Source organism: Nematocida parisii, assembly GCF_000250985.1.
Source record: "Nematocida parisii ERTm1 unplaced genomic scaffold supercont1.4, whole genome shotgun sequence".
NCBI classification, from domain to species: Eukaryota; Fungi; Microsporidia; genus Nematocida; species Nematocida parisii.
In genome coordinates this window covers 85,142-110,858 of record NW_013524649.1, presented here as the reverse complement: position 1 = coordinate 110,858, position 25,717 = coordinate 85,142, and the positions used below count along the sequence as shown (strand labels likewise).

The following is a 25,717-nucleotide window of genomic DNA, read 5'->3' as shown; positions in this document are numbered from 1 at the left end:
AAATAATATTCCAGTGTAATGTAAATGCTCTCCTGGCCTAACAAACCTACTAAATGTTCTTTTTCATCTATGCAAATTCAAAGTATTTAAAGTATTTATGTTTCTATATAACCCAAAAACTGATGCGTATATAGTATGCGTATAGTTAGAACATATGCCCCGCATGCACTTAGTATATCTGGGTTATATTGAGCTGTTTTAAATAGAAATTGCCTGAGCTGATAGTTTCATATGCTTTATTGGAAGAGTTGAAATATTTGAAGAAAATTTGATGAAAGTTTTTTTGAGCTAACAGCTTATGCAGTATATTTAAATAAAACTTCTGGCGGGATTGTAAGAAAAATAAGCAAATTTTATTTTTTCAAACTATTTAAGAAAAAATTTTTTATCCTTGTACAATGGCATATAACAGTTACGGAGGAAGCAGCAATTTTGGAGGAGACTTTAAACGAAGAGGAGACTTCTCATCAGGTGATAGAAAGGAGAATGGAAGATTCGGCGGACAAAGAAGAGGCGGGTTTGGAGAAACCATGCAGGACAACGGCGCAGTTGAGTTTGACAAAGAGTTCTATACTGAGCACACTGCACAAGTAAATTTAACAGAGCAGGAAGTTAATGACTTAAGAAAGCAGTTTGACATGACTATTACAGGAGAAAACATTCCAAAGCCATGCTTAAACTTTGAGTACTTTGGATTCCCATCAAGCGTCATGGCAGCATTCAAGAGTGCAGGATACAGCGCACCTACTCCCATTCAAGCACAGGGATGGCCAATGGCCCTTTCTGGAAGAGACATGGTCGGTGTAGCCAACACTGGGTCCGGTAAGACTCTTTCATTCATTCTCCCTGCCTTAATACACGCCAAGGCACAGAAGCCACTAAGATCTGGAGACGGGCCAATTGTTTTAGTTCTTGCCCCAACCAGAGAGTTAGTTTCTCAGATTGAGGAAGAGGCATCCAAGTACGCCAAGTACTTTGGCCTGAGAACAGTTGCTGTATATGGAGGTGCCCCAGCAGGCCCACAGAAGGGAGCAATTAGAAGAGGTGCTGAAATTCTTATCGCCACCCCAGGAAGACTTATTGATCTTTTCGACCAGAAAGCTGTGTTCATGAGCAGAGTTTCTTTCTTAGTTCTTGACGAGGCTGACAGAATGTTGGATATGGGATTCGAGCCCCAGCTCAAGAAAATCATCCCAGAAACCAACCCAAAGAGACAGACTCTTATGTGGTCCGCAACATGGCCAAAGGAAGTAAGATCTCTTGCCAGAAACTACATGACAGACTACATACAGGTCAAGATTGGATCCGCTGATCTGGTGGCCAATGTGAAGATCACACAGAAGACTTTCATGGTAGACCACTGGGAGAAGGACAAGATGCTTTCTGACGTGCTTACCGACGTAGCAGGCGATGAGAAGGCTAATCCCAAGATTATCATTTTCTGTAACCAGAAGAGGCGATGTGATGATTTAGTTGACAAGATGCAGGAGTATGGATGGCCAGCAGAGGCACTCCACGGAGACAAGCCACAGAACCAGAGAGACAGAATTATCCAGGACTTCAAATCCGGAAAAAGAAGCATTCTTGTGGCAACAGACGTCGCTGCAAGAGGTCTTGATGTTAAAGACGTCAAGGCAGTTATCAACTACGACTTCCCAACAAACTGTGAAGACTACATCCACAGAATAGGAAGAACTGCTAGAGGAAATTCAGTGGAAGGTCTCTCAATTACTTTCTTCTCACCTAAAGACGACAGATCAAATGCTAGAAAATACACAGAAATCCTAAAGGACTCTAATCAAGAAATACCTCAGGATCTTGCAGCACTTGCTTCAAGAGGAGGAGACAACTATGGCGGAGGAAATAGAAGATTCGGAGGAAATAGCAGATTTGGAGGCAACAACAGGCCAAGAGGAGGAGTAAGACGAGGATAAATAGGCTTATTAATATTAGATAGTCGTACCACTCTCAGATTTCACATCTAGCGTTATATTTTAACGCAATAAACAAACTTACTTTATTTACAACTGCCATAGAATCTGTGCCTGCTCTATGGAAAATTATTACAGGCAGCCACGCCGTGTACTATACACGTGAATGTGGCTCTACGCGCTAGGCTATCCCGCTGCACACCATCACAGATGGCATGCACCAGGCAGTATTGAGATGTCTATATTCACTGAAACAAACTACACTGCACTGAGGTATTATATTAATATACATCTGAATCGTTCGGCTATTACAGAAGGACAAACGTATGGGGGTTTTGGCGTATTTATCCTGCAGTATATAGAAACCTGTACACGCTTAGCAGTGTATAGTGTATGTCTTTACAGTGAGTCGTGTGTTTATAATATTATTACACACGGTAGACACGGGCAAAGAGATTTGTTGTTGATTAATATCTTTGCTTTCTGAGAATATCTCAGCACACTGCCTGCAATGCAACTGCAAAGGGCTGTTTGGCATTTTGGGATATTATTCTTTTATAAATATTTGCTTTTACACACTGCACTGATCAACAGAGTTATTAAGTAAACAATAATGCATTCTGAAGTTTTAATGGAGGCATCTGTATTATTTACTTCTTTTATTGTGTTTGTTTGCTAATAATCCTTTTGTATATATTTCTAACTAATATATTTTTATTATTTATTTGCCTTTATTCAAATTTCGCAGTTTCTCTATTTTTATCCCTAGAATTACTTATTAACGCTTTTAATGTATTTCATATTTGGATTTACTGAATGTTCCACTGTTATATTCATACTAGGAGATGCTGTACAGCTTGCTTCTATCTTAGGTGTATGTGCTGTGTGACTATATCTTATAATGTCTTTGGTTATATTTATAATATTTGAAACCGGAATTACTTTTAATCCCATTGTTAATATCTTACGAAACATAGAATAGAAAAACAAAATATATCAAAATATATACACACTAAATAAACGTGGTTACTTAACAAACTTGTTGGTTTCTATCATATAAGAAACCATGTCTAGTGTGGGAGCCCCACGCTCACGCCTGCAAAGTCTTATAGAACTGTATATGGAAATTGAAGATATATAAGATGAGGATAATAAAAAATTGTGAATGAGTCTTAATTATGTACAAGGGAGTAACCAACTTATATATTATATTTTCAGCTTGTTTACATATTTAATCCTGGATTTTAATAATGGTTTGTTCTGAATTTATTTTAATTTATTCCTATTGTTTAGCAACAAACTAAACTAATTTGTTTAAATCCAGACATAATTTTAATTCTACTATCTTATCTGTTTGTTTAATTTTAATTTATTTTCAAGTCTTTTATATAAAAAGAAATAAATTAAAAGCATAAATCAGAATTATTTAATTTCGGGTTATGCAATGTATGAATCTTAAATACTAAAAACAAAATATTATAATAGATATAATCTAAATGCAGATTTATAAGCTAAAAATAGTTGAAATATTTTGGTGCAATATCACTATTTATTTATTTGGGAATTGCATGACTATATGCAATGTATACAGGATTAAATAGAGCAACAGTTAATCCATAAACAAACAAAGCCATCATAAAATACACAAAATAATAGAAAGAATAAAAATGTACAATATTTGTTTTTATAAGGGAAGTGAATGATAGAAAGTGGAACAGACAGAAATGCAAAAAAACACAGTAAGAAAACCCTAGAGAATACAAAAAGAAAGGGCCGAGAATCTAATAATTCGGGTTCTGAATCTAGAAATACGTTATTTAAATTCAATAACTACACTCGAAAAACTGCCAGGAACATTCCTCTTTTACATAATGTTACATTTGAAATTCCAAAAAATAATCTTGTTGCATTAATAGGTCTCAGTGGAGAAGGAAAATCCACACTGTTTGAAAGCATAGCCGGCAGGTGCAATAGATCGCATATAACATACGGAGAAGTTCTAACATCAAGAAGAAATGGTGGGTATGTTCAAAGGGATATAGAAAAGTGGATAAAAAATGTAAACTACCATAGACAGGAAGTAACTCAGTATAAAAAAATACCTGTTTATAATTTGCTTTGTTCAATTGCAAAGTGCTATGGAAAGAATACGGATGTAATTGACAAGCTACTAACGCACTTTCGGGTGGCTAAGACCAGACACAATTTATTTTCAAAGCTTTCTGGAGGAGAGCAGAAGAGAGTTATGACTATAATTGGTATAATTAGTGAGAAGGAGCTAAACCTATGGGATGAGCCGCTTACTGGCCTTGACTCAGAAATAGCTAAAAAGACTCTTAAATTTATGAAGGAGAACAATTCCACTAATATTGTAAGTATCCATCAGCCTTCTGAAGAGCTAATGAATTTATTTGACTGGGTTATTTTTATGCACTCTTCTACCGTCGTATACTCTGGCCCATATAGTAGAATGCAGGCGTATTTTGAAGAGAATGGGGTGGTTAAAGAGGAAAATATTATGTTTGTGAACTATTTAATGAGGCTAAGTGCAGACAGCCCAGAAAACCAAATAGACAGAAATAATATAAAAGTACTGAATAACCTAACAAACACAATTCTGTCCAGGCCAATGGGCGAAAAATCATTAGGGAATCTTTTTATTGCCAAATCCTTTAATGTTAGCCCTACGCGTGTATATGAAATACTCTCTAGATCCTTGTACTTTGACAAGGGGTTCAGAGGATCTTCTATCGCATACGAGGTCATGTATTATATATTTTGCCTGATAGTTTTAATGCTAGGTTTTACCATAGTCGAAAGGAGCATTTTATCCACAAATGATAGTATTTTTAGGTATAGCATTTTTGACCCAATATACACACTACTGGACATTTTCAATAGCAACACTATTGGCACAAGTACTATGCCTGAAGAGCACCACAATACATTTTTAGAGTGCATAAAGACAAATGCTGCTGCAAAGTGGCTATTTGGTGCCGTTACATTCTTTCAAAGCGAAAGATCAATTACGTTTATAAGCATGGCCAGTTTGTTCTGCAATCTAACCAACATAGACTACTTTAGACTCTGCAAAATAAATATTGCAGAGGGGCAGTTTACTGTTGCAGATTTTATATGCGCACATATTGTGGAGATTGTTTGCAGGAAAATATGTATTGCATTTATATTTGGCATGTTCTCGTATATGATTGCTTATGGATCTTTTGTAGAGGAAGCCATTCAAGCAATCATGCCGCCAAATTACTCCGATGTTCTTTTAGTGTGCATTGTAACATCGATACTTATGGGTGTGTATATTTTCTCAATACAGTGTTTACCAACCTCTTCCAAGGTATACATGTACATTGCACTTATTATTCTCTTATTTACACAGACAATAATTAAGCAAATAGAGGTACTTGAAGTATTCATAGACAGTAAAACCGCGAATTTAATCAATGGGCTGCTTAAAGGTGAGCTGAGTGCAGAAGACATGGCGCTGACACAAAACCAAGACTACCACCCTTTTTATGACTTGAAGATGTACATGATGCAGTCAACTCTGTTCATTGACAAGTTAATTGATACAATTCAGTCCAACGGAGAAAATGGATTTAGATGCACTATGCTAATGTGGAGTACAAGTCTTCTAAAATTCCTTTATAAAATGGGGCCATTTGGAATTACAGAAGAACTACTTACTAAGCTACGGTTATATAGAAATAGCTTGTACCAGGTACCAGATGCCGATGCACTGGCCACGTACATGATGCTAAGGATTAAAGATTCTGAAAGCAATCTCAACAAAAAAGAGTTTATAGAGTACGCAAGCAAAGTAAATTATATAGAAAGAATGTGCTATCCATTCAGTGCACACGAACTGTTCCAGCCTACGGAAAAGATTCAAGATGTAACCAAATTCGATCTTATAAAATGCATAATGCGTGTGTTAATTATACCAATTATATTTTTAATTATTGCTATATTCCTACGATATAGACAACTACAACCCAAAATTAGAAGTTAAATAAAGAATATTCTGTATAATAAATCCGGAAGTAAAACTGACTTATAAGGCTTATATTCTTTATTTATACGACAGAGATTAAAATATTTCCTTAAAATATAGAAATTCTAAAATTAAATATAATTTTATATATTGCATGCGCTGGATGCATTTGCTTATACGTTATAAATAGCCCCAAACCACTCTATAATAAATATATTCTACTGCATTGGCAGTAATGTTCTAGTGTCTTAAACCATTTTAAAATCCAGAATTTGTTAGATATTAGTATGTTTAAGTATACACAAAGTGTTTTAATGCATGTGGTTATTGTAAGGGAGAAAATAAAAATACTTGGGATTATATATTTATCGATCTAAACTATATATGTCTTTAAAGTTCTTGTTAAAGCCTTTTTAGTTATTTTAATTGTTTCTATTGATATGTTCATAGTATAATTTACTACAGAATAGGTAATTTATGTTTAATTCTAAACTCTTCATAGAAAATTTAAATTATATTATAAAACAAAATGTGTTCACTTTATATTCAATGTAATACAGGTTTATTAAAAACAATTAGAAGACGTAAAGCTTAAAACAAAAACAGGAAAATTATAATAGAGGTGATATATAAGAATTAGAAAGATGTTCTATCCATAAGCCTACTTAATCTATATTACAGCCATATAAATACAGCTATATATGGAATATTAACAGCATAGAATATAATTCAAATTTCTTATAACTTTATCCTATACTGCATATATATTAGCAATTGTATATAAAAGTAAAGCATTTATAATTCTTAAAGCAGTGTATGAATAAAACATGATAGTACAGTGGTATATAATTGCTCTTTATGTATTGTAAAGACTACTTATTTGGGTAATTTAACGAATCTTGGGTTTATTTCTTATATGAACAATAAGATAAATATGAGCACTTAACTGTGAACATTAAAAGAAAAAGACGGTACTTCTCCTAAAACCTCCTTCTCAGTCTCTTCATTTATAGCGAATTTGTACAATGACTTTGTTTCTTCATTAAATTCTTCCATAAAGTTTTCTTCCCCTGAAATCACATTATTATTTTGGACTTCTGTTTCAGGAGAACTGCTAGCATTTTCAGAATTATTTGGATTTATAAAATTATTTGCTGTGTTCCTATTACTAGCCACGCCACTAAAACTGTTTAAAGTGGGTGGGTGCATAGAATTGGTGCTGCCAGGGCCTGTTGTATTGATCTGCTCCATATGATTACTTGTGCTTTCTTCATTACCATGCATGGCAGTGTTTCTGTCAGTGAAAGGGTCTTGTACGCCATTCCGTGGACTGTTCACAGAATTACTTATATTGTGGAATATTGGATCGCCCATAACGTTCGACACATTTCCAACTGCATTGTCTGGCCTGTACTCTGGCCTGCCTGCTGATGGGTTTGGGTTAAAGGCAGGAACCCCAGTAAAGTGCTGATTTACTGCAGTGTGTGAAACGCGTGAATTATGCATAGAATTAAATGCATTGTCCTGAAATATCTGACCTCCATCCATAGAAACATGGTCTAAATCAGCCGAAGAAGGACTTGGCTCGTTACTTTCACCACTGCTTACGCCATCTGCATATGCTTTGTCCATAGGAGAGTAGTATATGTTGCTCTGCACACTTGGTGCTTCATGTATTTCTAGGCCGGTTTGCTCTTTTTCTACGGGGTTTCTACTGGGCTCTTTGGCAATTGCGCCTTCTTTTAGTTTATTGCTTCTTGCTTTCTCCTTTGCTTTAGTCACAAGTGTATTGTATATACAGCGCATTACATGCTTTAATTCATTTGCTTCCATCATACCGTCTTTGTTCTTAAAGAACTTAAGTAATCTTTTCTCTTCTATTCGCATTTATTTTCTTCTTCTCCCATAAATTTAAATTATTTATATCCCCTGCAGTAAAATAGAATGGGTCGCATGCACAATCAAGGAAAAGGTATCTCTGGATCAACAACACCATACGTTAGAGAGAGTCCAGAGTGGTTAGACGCAAACATTGATGAGATAGAAGGAAAGATAATAGCATATGCCAAGAAAGGCCTTACTCTGTCCCAGATTGGAACAATCCTCAGAGATGAGTACCACATTGGTAACATGAAATTCTTCAGTGGAAGAAAGCTTCTTATGATCCTCATGAAGAACAACTTAGCCCCACAAGTACCAGAAGACTTAGCAGCACTTGTTAAGAAGGCTATTAGCATTAGAAAGCACTTAGAGTCAAACACAAGAGACACTGACTCCAAGTACAGACTAATCTTAGTTGAGTCAAGAATAAGCAGATTAGCTAGATACTACAAAACAAGAAAGGTTATTCCAGCAAACTGGACACCTCCTTACAGATCAGCCGTGAAGAGAAACAGTGGTCTATAAATAAATACCATCTATTTAGTCAGTACACACTTTAACTTCTAGTTATTACTATTTCATAATAATTTTTTGGCATAACGTACTTTATAAGAATTTTCTATACACAACATAAATAAAACTAACTAAAGTTATTTCTTCTCTGTTTTACTTGGTAATTAATACTTTAATTTCCATAGGCTGTATATTGCCTTGTACTGCTGTGTAATGTGTTTTTATGTATGAATATCCAATAATTTTTGCACAGAACCCTATCCAAGCACTTTATATACTGATGTGGCGTACTTCTGTTTCTATTCATATTTTCATTATTTTGCTCCCCTGTATGAACAGAGAGGGAGGGAAGAAGAAACCATTAAAAGCAGCGAAAAAATCAACCAAGGAATTAGACGAGCATGACTTGGAATTCCAGGAAAGGGAAAGAGAGAAAAAGAGACTAGAAAAAGAAATGAAAGATGCCATTCTGAAAGGTAAAAAGAAGAAATAAATGATTATTTTATTATTTATGCAGAGATAGCCTCTTCCTTAATCTCTTTGACTTCCTTGGCCTCTTTCTTGCCGTATATTCTACCGAATGATGACTTAGCAATAATTTCTATTTCACCACTTTCAACAATTTGGTCCAGAATGTTCTTTGCAAGTGCTACTTCAAAGTTGTTTCTTGCTGCAATTGTAGCTGGTGTAATTAATGACATGTTAAGCACTTCCTTCTTTATTTTGTTGAAGATGTCCTGAGTAATTACGGATGTCTTTAACTGCTTAGCCTTGCTTTCAGTCTTTGTCCATTTTTTAGCTTCTACTTTCTTTGGTGCTTTGTCCTTTTTCTGCTGTGCCTTTGGATCGACTTTCTTTCCTGCCATGGGTCAAAATTAAAAAGAAAATTTATTCGTATGTTTCTGTAAAAAGCAAGAAATAACAGAAAAACCACGAAATATAAAAATAACTAATTTGACGCAGTGCTATGTTAAAAGGGGAATAGTGCCATTTAAGTGCGATATATCTTCTATTTAATAAAATAGAGCTACAATCATATTAACACAAAAGAAGCACTGAATGTATAAAATAGAGAAGAAGTTAGAGAAAATAAGAGCAATTTCTAAATATTATAAAAGAAAAGTGCATAAATTAAAAGAATAAAAAAGTAATTGGTATAAAAGTAATCGGGATATGTAATTAGTAAGAATAAACTGCATCGGCAATGCCATATTCTATGAATATTAGTTGTAGTATGGTGTGTATATTATAACTAAAATATAGTGGCAGGATTGGTTGTATGCAAAGATATGTTTTCTGATTATATTTCCATATGGTTAGTATTTTCGGACTAGTATATAAAAATGGACATATTTTGGGCAGTATATAATTTTATAGTTATTTCCTATTATTGTTTATACTTAAATAGAATCATTAATTAGAAATTAAAATTCTCTTAAATGAAATTCAGCTCTATTATAACAATTTCCTGTATAAATAACATACGTATTAGTTTAGGATATATAAATAGGTTAGAAAATTAACCCGAAATACTAGAAAATCTCTTTATGTATTATTAGGAATAATCACATAGCTTGATGTGGCAATAAAAATATCCCAGACATAACTTGGAAATACTAAAAGAAATCTATACAGAACGCTTTCTAAGAATAAAATTAAATAAAAATTTAAGTTTATTGATAAAAGAACAATATATATTTGGATTTATAGAGGTAGGCCCAACTTTCTCTCATAGGTTAACCTGTGAAACCAACTATAAGTATATCCTTCTATCTATAGGCAGAATATATATGGTGAGAATGCCTAAGATAAGCTTAAGCTATTGAAATTAACATAAACAAATGATGTATAGAATTTAGTGCTAGGTACAAGAAGTATAATATGTAGCACCTGAGATAATAAAACTAGGCAAGGTAGAAATCAGCTACCTACTTTCTTATGCCTGGCTGCAGTTTCCTATACATTAGTTGAAGAGTTAGTAAAAGAAGTATAGTGGGTAGAATAGTGTATTTGGCGCTAGTTAATAGAATATCTGCCATGGTTATATTACCTATCGGTGTATTTTCGTTCATTATTTCATGCGGTGGCAAATACGTTAGTATCATATATATCCTCTGCAAGGCACTCTTTGCTATTTCTGGGTTGTCTGTTGTTTGAATTGCATCATATAGTGCAGAATAATCTGGTATGGGGCCAGGTGAGTTAAAATATCCTCGATACACAGAGCATTTGTAAAAAATCTCGTCAAACACTGCTGGAACCCCACATTTGTATATATACTTATATATATTACTCACTATAAATTTGTATAGAGGATAATCGCAAGAAGCAGTTCCACTATCTATATGCCAAAATGATCTACTCAATACAGGACATCTAGATACAACAGGCGGCATATTTGTTTGCCGCTTGATTTCACTGTATGTTCTATCAAAAAGAGGAATAGTAAATGTTCTTGTTGAACTTTGGAACATTTGGTATGAATTTCGATTATTATTTCTTGCCACCATGATTTTTTCTATTCCTATTGACAAGTAAGAGACAGTTGTACCAAAAAACACATGTCTATTTAAAACAGCATTACTATGTGAAAGCAGACCGAATATTTGGATGTACAGTCCAAACACAAAATTACTGCAAAAAGCAGCAATCAAATAATCCGTTGTTGAATAATTAATCAAATTTTTAGGAGCTAGATTCTGCAAAATACTTCTATTTACAATAAAATAGGTGATTATTTGAAATATAAAATGAATAACCGTATTTCTAATAAAAAACTCTATCATAATAGTAATAATAAGATTCCATGGACTGTATAAGCCCATTTTAATATCAAATAAACATGCCTCTACATATGAGCTTTTTAAAGAGTACTTTACAAGAAACGCCGCTGCAAGTGTATATAAGAACCTATACATAGTGATAGACTGCGCAAAAAGATTTAACCCATGGATAGTGTATGGAAATCTTATTATCTGATTTACATACTGCTTTATCCCAAAAAAGTTACTTATTTGATTTACTGTTTGCAGTAGATCAATAATTGTCTCAAAGGAGCCATTATCAACAACATTTGCAATGCCTAAAGCCCTTCCATCATACGCACCAAAAAAGTACATAATTCCTACAATACAAGTAAGGGCTATTACACACATCATTATCTCAATGTAAATCCAAAATCCAAATATTGGTCCATACGTGCGCATGGCCCTTGCCATAAGCTGTTTAACAATCCAAAGATTTGGTTTCCCCATCTTGACAAACCAAACATTTGACATTTTTTTCTTGGATTCCACTGGAAAGGCCTTAATACGCGCGTTGGCTAATTTATAAAGATTTTTTATACTCATAGTAGCGCTATTTGTTTTATACCTCTCTGTTGGTTCAGTGGAAAAAAATGTGTGTAGAGAACAGTCTTTAGTACGAAGCACCCCAGACATTCTAAAATATGAAAGAAGGTGATCTCTCGTTCCTGAATATACTACAGTTGAGCCATGCATGAATACTATCCAGTCTACCTTGTCTATAAGAAGATTCGGCACTGGATATTCAGTAGTTATTATATTTGTTTCATTGTTCTTTTGTATTAAATCAATTACCTGATCTAAATTTTCCATGTCAAACACTTCCCATATGTTGATCTCATTCTGCAGAAGAAGTCCTATAGCAAGCATTACTTTTTTAAGCATTTTTTCTTGATATTGATTAAAGCTGTGCATACACTGGTTCTTGCATTTTTCCAGGTCAAGAAGACTTAATATATTGGCTACCTCCTTTTTCTTGCCCTTTAGTTCAGCTATGTGTGTAATTATTTCTTTCACAGTAAATGTATTATACAACTTAGGATCTTCAATCAATGTGCAATTGACCTTTTTTAACCACTTCTCTGGGTTTCTAGTGGTGTAATTCCCCTTCTCATCTTTTATTAGAATATCTCCCTGTGTTACTACCTTTTCCCTGTAATACCCTCCTATTGCTAGTAATAATTTAATTATTGAATCATATTGAGTTTTTGTTCCTATTACTAGAGTCATCTTATTCTTTGGTATTTTACATGAGGCATATACCGTATTGTATAAATCTTCTTCAATTATATAGTTTTTTATCCATATTGAATCATCCGTAGCCTCTGAAACATCGACGATTTTAGTTGGTATTATATTTTCATCTGAACCCATATGCATGTCATGCTTCTCTTTCATTTCTGTGCTTAGATTCTCTCCCATGCGATATATAAATTAAATTTTTGAGTTAAATAGTTTAACTGGCCAATTATCGTACTTTATTATACGGAGTAATCTTATATTAAAAACAATACACCTTATTGGATGGAACAAAATCTACGTCTAGCACAGATGCTAAATAACTTAGAATTATAACACAATGCAATTTTTGAGATGTTTAGTTTTAGTATAATCAAAATATATTAACTAAGAATCGCCTATACTTTATTCTAGCATGAACACATATTTCTGAATAAAATAATATACAGCTAATGAGTATTATAAGTAGTAGAATAATAGATGCATAGCTGTAAGAGCTACTAGAACCAATTTAGCATATTATGCAGTACAGCCTATCTATTATACAAAGAAATTAAAAACAGACTGCAATAATACTAAATAAAGTATATTCAACTATATTACAGAATAGTATAGAAATGTATAAACAGAAAGAAAATTGTGGTGACACCACCACTTAGATGTGAATCCCTAGGGGCGATCTATCTGTGTGCCAGCTTGCACGAGGATTCTGACAAAACAAAAGGCCCAGAATCGAAAATAAATAGATCAACTTTCGATTATTTAACCCGAGCCTTTCCCCAATTTAGGGGAGACTCGGGAAAGCATTGACAGCTAATTTCGGCGATGTATAACACAGCTGCTCCTTAAGACTCTGAGTCCATGCAGAAGAAGCTGTTTCCTAAATAAAATAAAGAACTGTTCCCTTTCTCTGTCTTCTTTATCTTGACTATATAGCGGGGTAGCGATGACGTTATTCCTCATAAGTACATCATAGATAAATAAAAAGTGGCTTGACTAAACATAAAATATAAAAAGACAAAGGTTGTTGGTTTTACTGAATTAACACAAGTTTTTATTGTATTTATTATTTATGTCGGAATATTTCAGACTATTGGTATATGGGGATTTAATATATTCGGGTAAATATTTAATTAGTGGAGTGAATTCGTAAATATGTATACAGTATAAAGCACCAGCACAGAAACAGTAGTTTAATACGGCACTACTATCTAGAAAAATCAGCAGATTTTTACTATCTTTATTGCTATCGAAAAAGCCATGTTGGATAAGCAGGAAGCACAGATGCAGTATATTCACAGAAGTATCTGGCAAGTTGCTCTGAATTTGGCAATTTTTCGGGGAGTGCCCGGCAATACTCTAAAGACAGACGCTTACTGTGCTCAAGAACTCGTGTGGTTATGTACCAGTAGGCCTGCTCATCCTGCAGAAATTCTAATTCTTGTAAAATCTTATACTGCTCTGTTGTTTCATCAACTACTACAAACCTTCTGGAGTAGGTCTTTAATTCTTTACTTCTGCTGGTTGACTCATGCAGGCACATATAATACAGCTTGTATAGAATATATATAACAGGTGTAATACAGTCTGTTATAGACGCATGCGGTGTATGCTTCTTTTGTGAGGATGAATATATCTGTATAACCTGATTAAAAGATGTTGTGCGAATAGCCTGGCAGAATTCCGCAATTGGATTAATGTAAAATACCTTACCAACATATATCATTTCATTTAAAAGTAGGCATATCTCGTTTGTTATTGTATGTGTGGCAGTTCCATATAAGTACATTCCAATGTGTGATAAAATATTTGTCTCTTGCATAAATTTTAACGTATGTGATGACTTAAAGCGAATGGTCCGCATAACGGTGTTTATAAGATATATAACCTTAACACACGCAGGTGCGCTGTGATTTCCATCTGATAAATACTGCAATACCTCTGATCCCTTTAAATAATTATATAATGACGGAAGAACATTTGAGTCCTCTGGCATGTACTCAATAACTTGAATCATCTCCCGAACGACTTCTAAGCAGGATAGCCTATTTACTGCATCATTTTCCACAAATATTGTATCGAGTAAAACATCGACTCTTTTTTCTATTTCATTATAAAAATGGGCATAGTGCTTCCCCGTGTCTTTCATATACACTGAGTCCCTAAACACATTTCCAGTAAACGAAACAAACAGATAAAGAAACTTAGAAAGATTCTGAAGATCCTTTTGACCTCTTTTAAGCCGCACAAAAAACCTGAATATCATGCAGACACTGTTTTGGTTTGCCAGGAACTTTATCCAAGTAACAAAGTTTTGCTCGCTTAAGGAGAAAAAGCACGGGAACAGCTCTACAATTCCATTGCAGTCAGAACTTTTTAAAAGCTCCTCAAAGTAACACAGAGTGGAGTGCCTGTAAATAACACTAAGAAGCCTCTCTGGCTTATTTTCCAGAAGAGTCTTTATACCATCTGAATATATCTCATAGCACAGAGACATTATGCCATCTGATACCTTTTTGGCATACCCGTTTTTTCTGATATTTCGTAGGCCAAATATGTATTTTTCTGTACAAAGCCTTGGTATAACATGCTTCTGAAAGAGTGCTGTCTTGATAAAATCAAGTACTCCGAGCTTGCACGTTTTCTGGCTTTCTGTATATGATTCCAGGAATAAATAGTCCAGAACTGAATCAAGCTGAGTTTCAATGAAATTGTGGGTGTCTGCTGCAGAATCAGTCTCTTGGAGAGTTTCAATGGTCCTTTCTATGTCGGCCATTTAAATAAAAATCTGAATGGGGTTTTATTTAAATAGAATGACAAGTAGATATTTTTTTAAAGAAAACATCTAATCCAAGCTTCTTCTCCTCCTCAGAGCACTCTTTACTGGAATATCTATCTAAAATGCGTAGAATCACATCTTTGCGCAGTTTATAAGAAACAATCTGCAAACAGCTAGCAATTATCCGCTTAAAATGAAGGGAATACATCTTTCTATCATAAAATATAGAAAATGCAGAATACGCTATATCGTCCACTAAAAGAACTGCACATATTCCATCAATTGCTTCTTTTGTTTGTATCCCTGCGTGTATTCTTATTATGTCTAAACAGTACTTCTTGATTATTGCAAGCTTTTCTGTTAGGAGCAGTCTAGGTAACTGCAGCAGAATCTCTTCTACTCTTTCAGATGGTTCACTTTCAAATTTACTATTCTTAATTAGGAAGTAATACTCTGTAAGTGTTGTTATGAACATGACCTGGTCATTTTCCTCTTCTGGGCTGTCATCTCTCTCTTCTATAATTGGCGTAGAGGGAATGTCATTATAAAAATAGGAAGACTCTGGGGTTTCATGCGATAAATTGCCGTCTGTTAAATAATCACTTAAAATAATGGCTCTGTCTCTAAATGCATTTGCTGCGGTGGTGATTCTTTCAACTATCCCAGGAAAGTACTCTAGGCAGTATTCTTCTGTCTTTTTGACTTTCATTACCTTTATTACTGCAAGAATAAGCCATCTATCGTACTCTTCGGCATAGTTGTACTTATAAGAAGAAATTATTCCATTTGCCAATAGTTTATGTATAAATATAAGATCGCTATCTGATATTTCCTTATATATGGCTGCCACAATTAGATCTAGCGTGTCTCTTGTTGGCTGGTCGCTATAAAGAAGGCACTGTTCTATAATAACTATACACAGCGGATATTTTTTTCCCTCCTGAATATTCTTTTTGTCGGTATTGTATATTTGGGATTCTTCTGCATCTGCATGCTCTTTGCGCAATTCGGTAGAAAAGCTAGTGGTGGTGTAAGTGTACATCGCGTATTTATCCAAAAGTACGCTTGGACATAGGGTTTTTAACCATTGCACCATTTCTTTGGGCGAATCAATAAGTTCCTTTACAGACCTTATTTGATCTATAACCCAATTGGTGTGCGCTCCCTCTCCCTTTCTATATGATTCTGTGGTATCTGCTAATTTCATTGCAGTAGCATATAATTAAAATTTATTTGTATTTGTATGTGGGACCAGTCGCGGTTAATAGAAGATGCATACACGCCAGATGCAGCAGAAACCATTCAAATATCATCGCTTGCCCTGATTAAGATGCTTAAGCATGGAAGAGCAGGAGTGCCTATGGAGGTTATGGGGCTTATGCTGGGGGAGTTTGTGGATGAGTATACAATCCGTGTAACAGATGTGTTTGCCATGCCGCAGAGTGGAACTGGAGTGAGTGTAGAGGCAGTTGACCCGGTTTTTCAGACAAAAATGATGGATATGCTGAAAATAACAGGAAGAGGAGAGAGTGTTGTAGGGTGGTACCACTCGCATCCTGGATTTGGATGCTGGTTATCGAGTGTGGATATAAACACGCAGTCTGCATTTGAGCAGCTGTCAAAGAGAGCAGTTGCTGTAGTTATAGATCCCATACAGAGTGTGCGAGGAAAGGTTGTTATAGATGCATTCCGCCTTATTCCTATGCAGAAGTCAATTTCTGGCGTGGAGCCACGGCAAGTAACATCTAATATAGGATATCTAACCAAGCCAACTCTTGTGAGCATGATGCACGGATTAAACAGACACTACTACTCAATCAACATACAATACAAGAAGAACGAGCTTGAAGAAGGAATGCTGCTCAGCCTGCATAAGAAGACATGGGCAGACTGTCTGAAGATGGAGAGTGTGTCGGAGTTTGAGAAGAAAGCAGAAGGAAGGAAAAAGGAAATAAAGGAGCTGGGTCGAGCATTGAAGAAGCGAGTAGAAGAAGAAAATCTAGCTAAAGAACAAAATGTTGAGTTGGAGACAGTGGGTAGACTAGATATTAGAAAACGAATTCTTCATGAATCAGAAGCACTCATGAGTGAAAACACTGTGCAGCAACTTATTGTGCACATTCACAACAGAATCTTCTCGTAAATAAATCTTTTCATTTCTAAACGATTTGTGTATATGCTTTAACATACAACTCTATAGATCTTAATAGTGATTGCTGTCTGAATATTTCTATTTATAGGGGGTTTCAGGTTCTTTAGTGCTTTTATATTCTAATTCGTTTTAGAGTAAATGTGTATTTTTCTAAACTTTATTCTTATTTAAACTGAAGGGTATTTATATTTTTACGTGTAATATAAAGAATAACTATATCCTGGCTTTTATTATATGCAAGCTAATGGAATAAACCAGATTAAACAATTGTGCAACAAAACCAGTATAAATATTCTTGAGAAATTGAGTTACATCTAGATATTTGATAACAAAATTTATTATAGGATATGATGGACTACCGCTGGGGTGGTTTAAGAGTAACTACGTTGCATATGTCTTCAGGTGGGTTGCTCACACCAAGCGGTGTGATAATGATAATTTGCGTATTAATCCGCCTAGCCGCCTCAAATATTAAGTTAAGAGCTGCTTTTCTATTAAGCCCGTCCATGAACACATCAAACTCATCAAGAATTCGGAGGGGAGAGGAAATAAGAGGCCATAGCGAAAGAAGAAAGCAAATGCCAGAGAACGATCTTTCTCCTCCGCTGAGAGAGCTTTTGTTTCCCTTTGACTTATTGCTTATTTTTACCTTTATGTCAAGCTCTTCCTTTTTGTGATTATATTCCAATGTTCCAGTGTATTCCCGCATACGCATTAGGTCAGAGAAGCTCTGCATGCTTGAGTCAGACAGCTGATATGTGAAGCTTTCTCTTTTTTTCACTCTCTCCAGAGTCCCCTTCTCTATTTCTTTAATTTCATCTCTGTTTTCCTGCAGTATTTCTGTAATTCTAGATATTTCGCATTCTAGCTCTTTCTTTTTTTCTTTAAGAATTCGCTGCTCTTCATCGTCTTGGAGCTCTTCACTTATGTCGCCAATTTCAAATAGTGATGGCTGGGTAGAATAGGCGTATGTCTTGGCAGTTAGATCGATAATTTCTTTTTCTATCTCACCAGGCTCCTTTTCAACAATAAGGACCTGCTGGTCAGATAAATCCATAGCACTTTCTCTAAGAACCTGGCACTCTTTGTGCATTTCTTCTAGATCTATGTTCATGCGGTCTATTCTTTTTTGGAGACTGCCTAGCTCTGCTTCATTTTCTTGCACTGCAAGTTTGAGCTGCTCATTCTCCTGGGCACGGCCCTTTAATTCTTTTCTATACAAATGATCTTCTTCTTCTCTGGCATACTCTGTTTCTTCCTGTATTTTTATTATCTCTCTCTGATTCTTGCCTATTTCAGAAAGAACCTCTTTATACGTCTCATTCACTGAGCTCTTCTGCTTTTGAATATTGTTCATTTCTTCTAAATACTGCTTGTATTCTATCTGCAGCTGGTCTCCCTGCGCTTTCTTGTTTCGAGTTATTCTTTCATCCAGATTCGCTATTTTATTCCGCAGAACTATTTGTATATCTAAATGCGTCTGTAGTGTTTTTTGTATATCCCTTGATTCCTTTGATAAATCAGATAATCTGCCTGCTATTTCGTTTTTCTTTGTATTAGTGTTTTCGATTTCCTGCATTAGCTCCTTTTCCCCCTCCTTTGAAACAAGCAGCTGCTTCTCTCGAACAGTGCACCGCATGTCACTCAAACTAGTCCCAACATACTGAATTCTGTCTGGCGCAGGAGTTAAGAAAAAATCAAATCCAGCCTTTTTCTGCAGAAGTAAGTATCCATCCCTTCGATTCTCTAGAAGCCCAATCTTTTCTATTCCCAAAAGAATAATTAGCTGCTCTACCACTATAGCACTGCTGTTCTGTATCTGAGACAGCACTGTTGTCACAGGAGAAGAAACATGCATGCTCGCCTGCATAAGACTACTCTGAGCCACTTTCATGGCTTTTTCAAATATTCTATCTTCTGCTCTCTCTTTTTGTGGTTTTGTTAGATAGATCTGATATTTTTGTACGCGGTACTTAATAAAAATATTTGTCACTTCAGTCTTTACTTCTTGTGAATGAAGAATAAATCCAAATACACAGCTGCCCAGTGCAGACTCGATTGCCTTAGACCACTTCTTATCCTTTACAGATATCTCCAGCCCAATTGGCCCTATTACATCCAGCTTTCTTTGCTTTATTTCAGAAATTGCAGCTTCCATTGCACTTCCATAAAACTTTATTGGGTCATGCTGCCGGTATGACTGAAGAATCCCTTCTCTTTTAACGTTCTGTTGTACTAAGCCATCTACCTCCCTCTGAATTTTCCCAATTGTTAGCTCAATCTGTGCTTTTTTTACTTCTAGGCTCATCTGCTCCTTTTCATTCTTTGCTCTTTCACTCTCTAGCAGCTTTAAACTTTCCATTAGAACTTCTTCTGTCTCTTCGCTCTTCTCAGACTCGCTTGATCTGCCAAGGATCTGTTCTATAGTCGCTATCTTCTTAGACAGCTGGTCTATTTCATATGTGTACTGGTCAAGTTCTTTGGAGATTTCAGTCTTTCTTCTCTCGTTTTTTGCCATGCCCTCTTTTATTATATCAAACCTAGCCTCTCGCCTAACCTGGAGAGAGTTTCTTTTCTGTGTAAGTTCAGAGAGTTTTCCGGTAGTCTCCTCTATCTTGCTAAGCAGCTCTTTTTTTGTCTGCGACATTGTAGAGTACTTATTCAATAGAGCCTCCCTCTCTCTTTCTGCCTCGATTCTTTTTTTCTCTTCTCTGTGGACTTTACCCCAAGCATGCTCTACTTTAAGCCTTCTAATTGCTTCCTCTGCACTATGCATTTCTTCCTTTAACTTTAGCCTATTTTCTACCGCCTCAAGAGTTTTTTCTTTATTTGCCTGCCGCTCACTTACTGAATCCAGTGACTGCTTTATCGCAAGAACTAAGTTCTGATCGTGCACCTGATTGTCCTCAATGTTTTCAATATCAGTTGCCGATTTAAAGAAGGCGTAGATGCTCTTTAAATTGTGCACCTTTAATATCTTTTTAGACTGGTCCTGTGTTAAGAAACACACAGGATTTTTCAGATTTATTCTAAGTTGCTCAGTTAACGTATTCAGATCATCTTGTGTTTTCCCAGCAACCTCGCCGTTAATTAATATTCTGATTCGAGAGCTTTCTGGAGAAAGTCTTTTTTCAATAATAATACTTTTCGATTCTTCAGAGGCACCAGGCACTTTTATCTCTGCTTTTATTAGAGAATAATCCTCTCCGGTTTTTATATACTGCTTGTACGAATTTCCCCGCATAGCAGTAGCTCTTACTCCAAACAAAACACCGACTGCAATCATAATGGCAGACTTGCCGCTTCCATTATTACCAACAATGCATGTCACTTTTTTAGTAAACTCCACATACAAATTATCGTGGCACATAAAATTTACTAGCTGAATGTTCTGCAGAAAGCACCCAGTTTCATTTCGCATAAAAAAATATTCTACACCCTCTATTTACAGATACAAAACAAATAATTCATGTGCACCAAGACGAAAAACATGCGAAAAGCACCAGTTAAAGGCAATGCACACGCCGTCCTAATATACCATTTGTTAAGTACAAGTATTCACACAATTACCAGAGTATTATACACTATAGATCGAGATGAGCTGTTTAAAGTGGCTCAGTGCGCAAATGCACTAGAACATATTGATATACAAGCTTATAATAAAGGACTAATTCATTTTTAATTTTAGTAAAAGGCTTTTATAACAGAATAAGCAGAAGTAATACATGACTCTTTAGGATATTCAACCCGAAAATTATGAAATAACCGCACATTAGCCAAAATATCCTTGAAATACCCCAAGAGTTGCAGTTTACTAGGCACTGCATATTAAATTAAAGCCAATTGCACTGAATTTTCAGGAGATACAAATATCATGAGGCATAAACAGTTCACGCTAACGGCCTTTAACCCGAATTGTTTTGTGCTCAGATGATTTTCTGGCCGTTATTTTAAGGAATATTCTAGAAAACAGAAATAACCAAAAATGAAAAACTATTTTTGCATGGAAATATTTGAGGAAAATGAAGTACTTGAGCTTTCTGAGTACCATCATAACGACAAAGTTATTTCTGTAGTAGTGCACGGCCGTATTCTATTTACTGCCACAAATTGTTATATATACGCATGGCTTGATAAAGAATCGACTCTTCTTGCTATGTTCAGAATACCAGCAGGAGAGCTAAGTACACCCATTTCTGTAGAGTCTCTTCTAGTGGATAGTTCTATACACAAATCCAACTGGCAAGTATTTTCAGAATATTTTACTGAAGTAAACCAGCCCGCGTATTTATTTATATCCAAGGGTTATTACAAAATAGAAAACTTATCACTTACAAAATACGTCCAGAACAGATTTCTCCCGCACTGCCATACAGCAGAGGGTCCCTTTGCAGTAGAAGAAGACTCAGTATTGTATAATTATAAAACAGAAAAAATGCCAATAGTAAAGATTTCAGAGAGGGATGTATGCACAAAAATAAAGTGCATAGCGAATGAACTGTATTTAGGAATGGATTCTGGTCATATTCTGAAAATACTTGCAGTGAAAATAAACTCGCCAAAAAATATTCAAGACTCACTGCAAAGCAAGTGCAATAGTTATACATATGACTCAAAAAACCCGACAGAAGATAAATTCACTTCAGACCATACTCACCCAGCATTTTCCAACCACTCCACCCCCAGCACAGTAGATATAATTTGCAAGAAAGAGTACTCCGTAAAATATTCATCTATTTTTACGGGGCCCGCACTCCCCGTTTTAGACTTTTATGTAAATCCACTAATTATCTCGTATTTCGGTAGAAAATTGTACAGCGTATCTATTGCATGCACGGAAAAAGAGCAAGTATTGAATTTATATTGCATGCATTCTCTATTTATTGTTTTCACACCCAGAAGTATTTTACTACTCAACCAATCCCTGCATCGACTTAATAGAAGCAGAGTCTGGGGAGAAGCCATTTCATATATAGATAGGGTATTTATATCCCAAGACACTGGGATACTTAATGAAATACTTGTTTCTTTTCTATGATTTGTCCATATCTATAAGCATAACCAGCCCCGAGAGTGCTTCTATTTCTTCCTCTGAATAATTTATTACAAGACAGTCCTCGAACATATCCTTTCTTTCTTCTCCATTCGTATTAATTTCATTGTATGCTACTTCATACCCTTCTGTTCCTCCATCTGATAGCAACCTAGGCACAGTCTGCCTCTGCCTGTGCTTTATTTCTTTGCTCATGAACTTAACTGGTCTGTGTTTCTTGTGTATTTTTAAGTACAGCCCACATGCATTGCACAGGTAGTTACCCGTCTCACTCCTTCTCCATAATGGAGTTATATTTGTCTTGCAATTCTCACAAGTTATATCATCACCTTTCTTATACTTTATCATCTTCTGCTGATTGTAATGTGATCAATTGTTTCGATTTAATCAAGAAATTTAAATTTTATATTTTCACTGGTTGATCGATTATGTGAAAGATAGTTCGTAATTGCACACAGGACATCTGCAGCTTCGACTTAATAGCCACGGGTCTATGCAATTGCAGTGATAATAGTGATGGCACTGCAATGTACGAATAAATTCCGGCTCTGTGAATTTTTCAAAGCATATTGGACACTCTTCATACTTTCGGTCGCTCTTTGGAATGTCTTCGTACTTCTGCAAAGCAATGGTTGATAGGTCCTTTGGCTTGACCAATCGAATCCGCGGCTCATCTAAGCGCTCAAATAGACTGGGGAATACGAAAATCATCAGAACCAAAAATAAAATATAAAGTATCTGGACAATTGGCAGAGAAGTTCTTATACCATTGGTTATTTTCACAGAGGGGTACTTTTCTTCTTTCTTATATATTTCTGTTAGTCTTTCGTACATAACAGGATCTATAGGAATCACATGAAACTGCTCGGTAGAAGCATAATCGGTATTCGGTCTTCCCAGAATAAGCATACCAGAGGCACCCATTTCTTTAAGATTGCTGTACTTTGTGATTGGTGTACACCCTCCTTTTTTTACCATTCCCAGCCACTTTCTGTCGGTCTTTATGGGAACTACTTTACACCCATTCTCACTCTCTTCCATATACGATATGGGCACCACGGCATACTCCTCAGTGCTGGGCGTAATTGTAACAGAGGATAGAGCACACTTTGTAATTACCCCTATAATAAATAGATACTTCCATAGCATGGGCATGTTCGCAGTGTACGCGCGTATTATATAGGCTTATTTGTTGTTCTCTCTGTCCATGGATACATTATGTTTCACATGCGCTGAGAATGTTTCGAGTTGTGCACATTTTCTATGTATTCATCTGTAAATAAGTATACAGTTACATATCTAGGCTTATTATACACTTATCTATTACTTGGCTATTATTAACTATGCTTTAATTTATAATATTCTATTTATTATTTATTTCCATGTATACTATAAATAACTCTGTAATAATTCGCTGTATATATTCAGACTAATTACACACAGGATATTTTACAAATACTTACATCCCAGAGTATATTGCTAATTAAGTAAGGTTCTTCTGTAAAGTGGTTTAAATTCGGGCTATTTCAAATTAAATCTAATTATACTTTATTTATGATGCATTGCTTACACTTTACTGTGTGTTATTTAATATTTTCATTTGTAAGTTATCACACGCTTTAACTAACTTTTCATTCTCCTCAGATAGGTCAATTACAGCCTCTTTCAACTCCTTTACTTCTATGTTCTCTTTCCCTTGAAGAATCTCCATGCACAGGGTTAAGTCATACTTTAGGTTGTAATTAAGTGTCTGCTTTTTCATCATTAATAAATAGTCTAAGACAGTCTCTCTCTCGTCCCTTGTCTGCTTTTTACCCATGGGCACTTCCACTCTTTCTTCATTTGTCTTCTCTTCAAAGGGAACTCTTGCCATCCTGTGCAAAAATACTTTAGTACTTATAGGGCGAAAAGGCGGGCATATTCCCGGCTGTTTTATTAAAGAAGGGCATCCAGAGAGCGTGCGTGTGTGATTAAGTAGTGCGCGCTAATGGTATAATGGTAGAACGCAACCCTTCCAAGGTTAAGACCCGGGTTCGATTCCCGGTTAGCGCACTTTTTTGCTGTCTAGGCTATATTTAAAATATAGAAATCCTAAATTTTATTTCTACTCGTAAGATTTATTTATATTTAGAATATATTTATTATTTTAGTATAAGTCCACTTTTAGATATATTCCTATTTGAATATTTCTATTTCTGGGTGTAGTGCTGTGTTAGTAAACACTGCATAAATTCAGCTGTAATATAAAGAGTACTGGGTACTATTTGTTCTTCTGCTGTTTCTGAGGCTTTTCGGGTTAGCATCAGCCACTTTTTATTTTGGGCTGGTAGATAATGTATGCGCCGAGATTGATTGAATCCCTTGCTGTCAGATTAAACGGGTATAAGATCACATCTAGTCTTTCTTCTGGGTATAGTCTATCCTTGGCACTGCGCGTGCCTCTGTATAAAGAATTCCTTTTCTCCCAGATATATTCTACATATGAGTGGTGGTGCCAAAAGAGAGGATCATTTGTGCTTTGCATGTATGACATGTCTCCATACTTCCCTCCTATGTTTAAGTGAACCAGTGCGTGTGGAATAAGTTCTAGCTCAATTGTGAATTCATAAAAGCTGTTCTTCTTGTTAATGACAGACTGCAGCTCAGTCCAGTTATAAAATGGATCTATCTTCTTGTTCTGCGTACGCAGCAGGCAGTGGGCTGTTGGTTCATATACTAAAAAACATCTGGAAATGCCCCAGTAGAATTCTTTAAGCATTGGCGAGTTACTTGGGTCTTCTGCATCAATTGTCCAATCCCAGTACGGCACGGTCATGTTCGGGTTGTTACTCAGTGATTGTAAAAGATATTCAAAGTAAAGAAGAAAAAGTCTGTGCCAGGGAAGGAATTCAAGAGAGTTGTGCGCATATTCTTTTACTGTGTAATGAACACGTGCGAGTGGCTCTAAATACCCGTGCTGTCTTAGTAGTTCAACTGTTTGCTTATACTCTGCCCACTCCTCTGGGCTTAAATCCCTGAACTCTTTTCTTACTCTGGGTTTAGTGATTCTTGGGATGTAAAGGTACTCCTCATCTATTGTCAGAAGAGGATTTCTAATTTCATATTTAATTATTTCTTCTATTTCATCAGAAAACGGGTTTGGGAATGGATTGGGGTTGAATGGAATTGATGTGTGGATTAGCCCATGAACTGTTGCTAGAATGTACAGGATGATCATTTTCATTTAAATAAAAATTTATTATTTATTGCAAAGGATAAATTATTTTTGGTTATTATTGCCCTGTGCAGATATTATAATGGAATAATATTTCTTAGCATATACCCTGAAATTGCCACAGAAAATATTTTATAATACA

General features: G+C 35.5%; 16 protein-coding genes and 1 non-coding gene across 17 annotated transcripts; 7 read left to right on the top strand and 10 right to left on the bottom strand.

Moving 5' to 3' along the window:
- Positions 1-398: 398 nt before the first annotated feature.
- On the top strand, positions 399-2,010 carry NEPG_01630 (ATP-dependent RNA helicase DBP2; the record flags this gene model as incomplete). The annotated part of the gene is made up of 1 exon (XM_013204004.1): positions 399-2,010. The coding sequence occupies one exon, from the start codon at positions 399-401 to the stop codon at positions 1,932-1,934; it is 1,536 nt and encodes a 511-aa protein (XP_013059458.1). The 3' UTR covers positions 1,935-2,010.
- Positions 2,011-3,628: 1,618 nt separating this feature from the next.
- On the top strand, positions 3,629-5,958 carry NEPG_01629 (uncharacterized protein; the record flags this gene model as incomplete). The annotated part of the gene is made up of 1 exon (XM_013204003.1): positions 3,629-5,958. A coding segment is annotated over one exon (2,330 nt), but the record flags the coding sequence as incomplete, so codon positions are not given.
- An 826-nt stretch (positions 5,959-6,784) lies between these two features.
- Positions 6,785-7,827, bottom strand: NEPG_01628 (uncharacterized protein; the record flags this gene model as incomplete). The annotated part of the gene is made up of 1 exon (XM_013204002.1): positions 6,785-7,827. One exon carries the CDS (start codon positions 7,825-7,827, stop codon positions 6,883-6,885), a length of 945 nt encoding a protein of 314 aa, XP_013059456.1. The 3' UTR covers positions 6,785-6,882.
- A 57-nt stretch (positions 7,828-7,884) lies between these two features.
- NEPG_01627 (40S ribosomal protein S13) lies at positions 7,885-8,353 on the top strand (the record flags this gene model as incomplete). Its single annotated transcript, XM_013204001.1, has 1 exon — positions 7,885-8,353. The coding sequence occupies one exon, from the start codon at positions 7,885-7,887 to the stop codon at positions 8,344-8,346; it is 462 nt and encodes a 153-aa protein (XP_013059455.1). The 3' UTR covers positions 8,347-8,353.
- Positions 8,354-8,599: 246 nt separating this feature from the next.
- NEPG_01626 (uncharacterized protein) lies at positions 8,600-8,827 on the top strand (the record flags this gene model as incomplete). The annotated part of the gene is made up of 1 exon (XM_013204000.1): positions 8,600-8,827. The coding sequence occupies exon 1, from the start codon at positions 8,615-8,617 to the stop codon at positions 8,825-8,827; it is 213 nt and encodes a 70-aa protein (XP_013059454.1). The 5' UTR covers positions 8,600-8,614.
- A 16-nt stretch (positions 8,828-8,843) lies between these two features.
- NEPG_01625 (uncharacterized protein) lies at positions 8,844-9,200 on the bottom strand (the record flags this gene model as incomplete). The annotated part of the gene is made up of 1 exon (XM_013203999.1): positions 8,844-9,200. One exon carries the CDS (start codon positions 9,198-9,200, stop codon positions 8,844-8,846), a length of 357 nt encoding a protein of 118 aa, XP_013059453.1.
- Positions 9,201-10,051: 851 nt separating this feature from the next.
- On the bottom strand, positions 10,052-12,560 carry NEPG_01624 (uncharacterized protein; the record flags this gene model as incomplete). The annotated part of the gene is made up of 1 exon (XM_013203998.1): positions 10,052-12,560. One exon carries the CDS (start codon positions 12,558-12,560, stop codon positions 10,263-10,265), a length of 2,298 nt encoding a protein of 765 aa, XP_013059452.1. The 3' UTR covers positions 10,052-10,262.
- An 893-nt stretch (positions 12,561-13,453) lies between these two features.
- Positions 13,454-15,153, bottom strand: NEPG_01623 (uncharacterized protein; the record flags this gene model as incomplete). Its single annotated transcript, XM_013203997.1, has 1 exon — positions 13,454-15,153. One exon carries the CDS (start codon positions 15,151-15,153, stop codon positions 13,624-13,626), a length of 1,530 nt encoding a protein of 509 aa, XP_013059451.1. The 3' UTR covers positions 13,454-13,623.
- A 28-nt stretch (positions 15,154-15,181) lies between these two features.
- Positions 15,182-16,363, bottom strand: NEPG_01622 (uncharacterized protein; the record flags this gene model as incomplete). The annotated part of the gene is made up of 1 exon (XM_013203996.1): positions 15,182-16,363. The coding sequence occupies one exon, from the start codon at positions 16,361-16,363 to the stop codon at positions 15,182-15,184; it is 1,182 nt and encodes a 393-aa protein (XP_013059450.1).
- Positions 16,364-16,399: 36 nt separating this feature from the next.
- Positions 16,400-17,299, top strand: NEPG_01621 (proteasome regulatory subunit 11; the record flags this gene model as incomplete). The annotated part of the gene is made up of 1 exon (XM_013203995.1): positions 16,400-17,299. One exon carries the CDS (start codon positions 16,400-16,402, stop codon positions 17,297-17,299), a length of 900 nt encoding a protein of 299 aa, XP_013059449.1.
- Positions 17,300-17,656: 357 nt separating this feature from the next.
- On the bottom strand, positions 17,657-20,729 carry NEPG_01620 (uncharacterized protein; the record flags this gene model as incomplete). The annotated part of the gene is made up of 1 exon (XM_013203994.1): positions 17,657-20,729. The coding sequence occupies one exon, from the start codon at positions 20,727-20,729 to the stop codon at positions 17,664-17,666; it is 3,066 nt and encodes a 1,021-aa protein (XP_013059448.1). The 3' UTR covers positions 17,657-17,663.
- A 582-nt stretch (positions 20,730-21,311) lies between these two features.
- On the top strand, positions 21,312-22,715 carry NEPG_01618 (uncharacterized protein; the record flags this gene model as incomplete). The annotated part of the gene is made up of 1 exon (XM_013203992.1): positions 21,312-22,715. The coding sequence occupies one exon, from the start codon at positions 21,312-21,314 to the stop codon at positions 22,344-22,346; it is 1,035 nt and encodes a 344-aa protein (XP_013059446.1). The 3' UTR covers positions 22,347-22,715.
- Positions 22,341-22,709, bottom strand: NEPG_01619 (uncharacterized protein; the record flags this gene model as incomplete). Its single annotated transcript, XM_013203993.1, has 1 exon — positions 22,341-22,709. The coding sequence occupies one exon, from the start codon at positions 22,707-22,709 to the stop codon at positions 22,341-22,343; it is 369 nt and encodes a 122-aa protein (XP_013059447.1).
- A 72-nt stretch (positions 22,716-22,787) lies between the features above and the next one.
- On the bottom strand, positions 22,788-23,516 carry NEPG_01617 (uncharacterized protein; the record flags this gene model as incomplete). The annotated part of the gene is made up of 1 exon (XM_013203991.1): positions 22,788-23,516. One exon carries the CDS (start codon positions 23,514-23,516, stop codon positions 22,788-22,790), a length of 729 nt encoding a protein of 242 aa, XP_013059445.1.
- A 403-nt stretch (positions 23,517-23,919) lies between these two features.
- On the bottom strand, positions 23,920-24,234 carry NEPG_01616 (uncharacterized protein; the record flags this gene model as incomplete). The annotated part of the gene is made up of 1 exon (XM_013203990.1): positions 23,920-24,234. The coding sequence occupies one exon, from the start codon at positions 24,232-24,234 to the stop codon at positions 23,935-23,937; it is 300 nt and encodes a 99-aa protein (XP_013059444.1). The 3' UTR covers positions 23,920-23,934.
- A 108-nt stretch (positions 24,235-24,342) lies between these two features.
- NEPG_02712 lies at positions 24,343-24,413 on the top strand. The gene has a single exon. It is a non-coding gene; the product is annotated as a tRNA-Gly (tRNA).
- Positions 24,414-24,516: 103 nt separating this feature from the next.
- Positions 24,517-25,578, bottom strand: NEPG_01615 (uncharacterized protein; the record flags this gene model as incomplete). The annotated part of the gene is made up of 1 exon (XM_013203989.1): positions 24,517-25,578. The coding sequence occupies one exon, from the start codon at positions 25,576-25,578 to the stop codon at positions 24,664-24,666; it is 915 nt and encodes a 304-aa protein (XP_013059443.1). The 3' UTR covers positions 24,517-24,663.
- Positions 25,579-25,717: the final 139 nt, after the last annotated feature.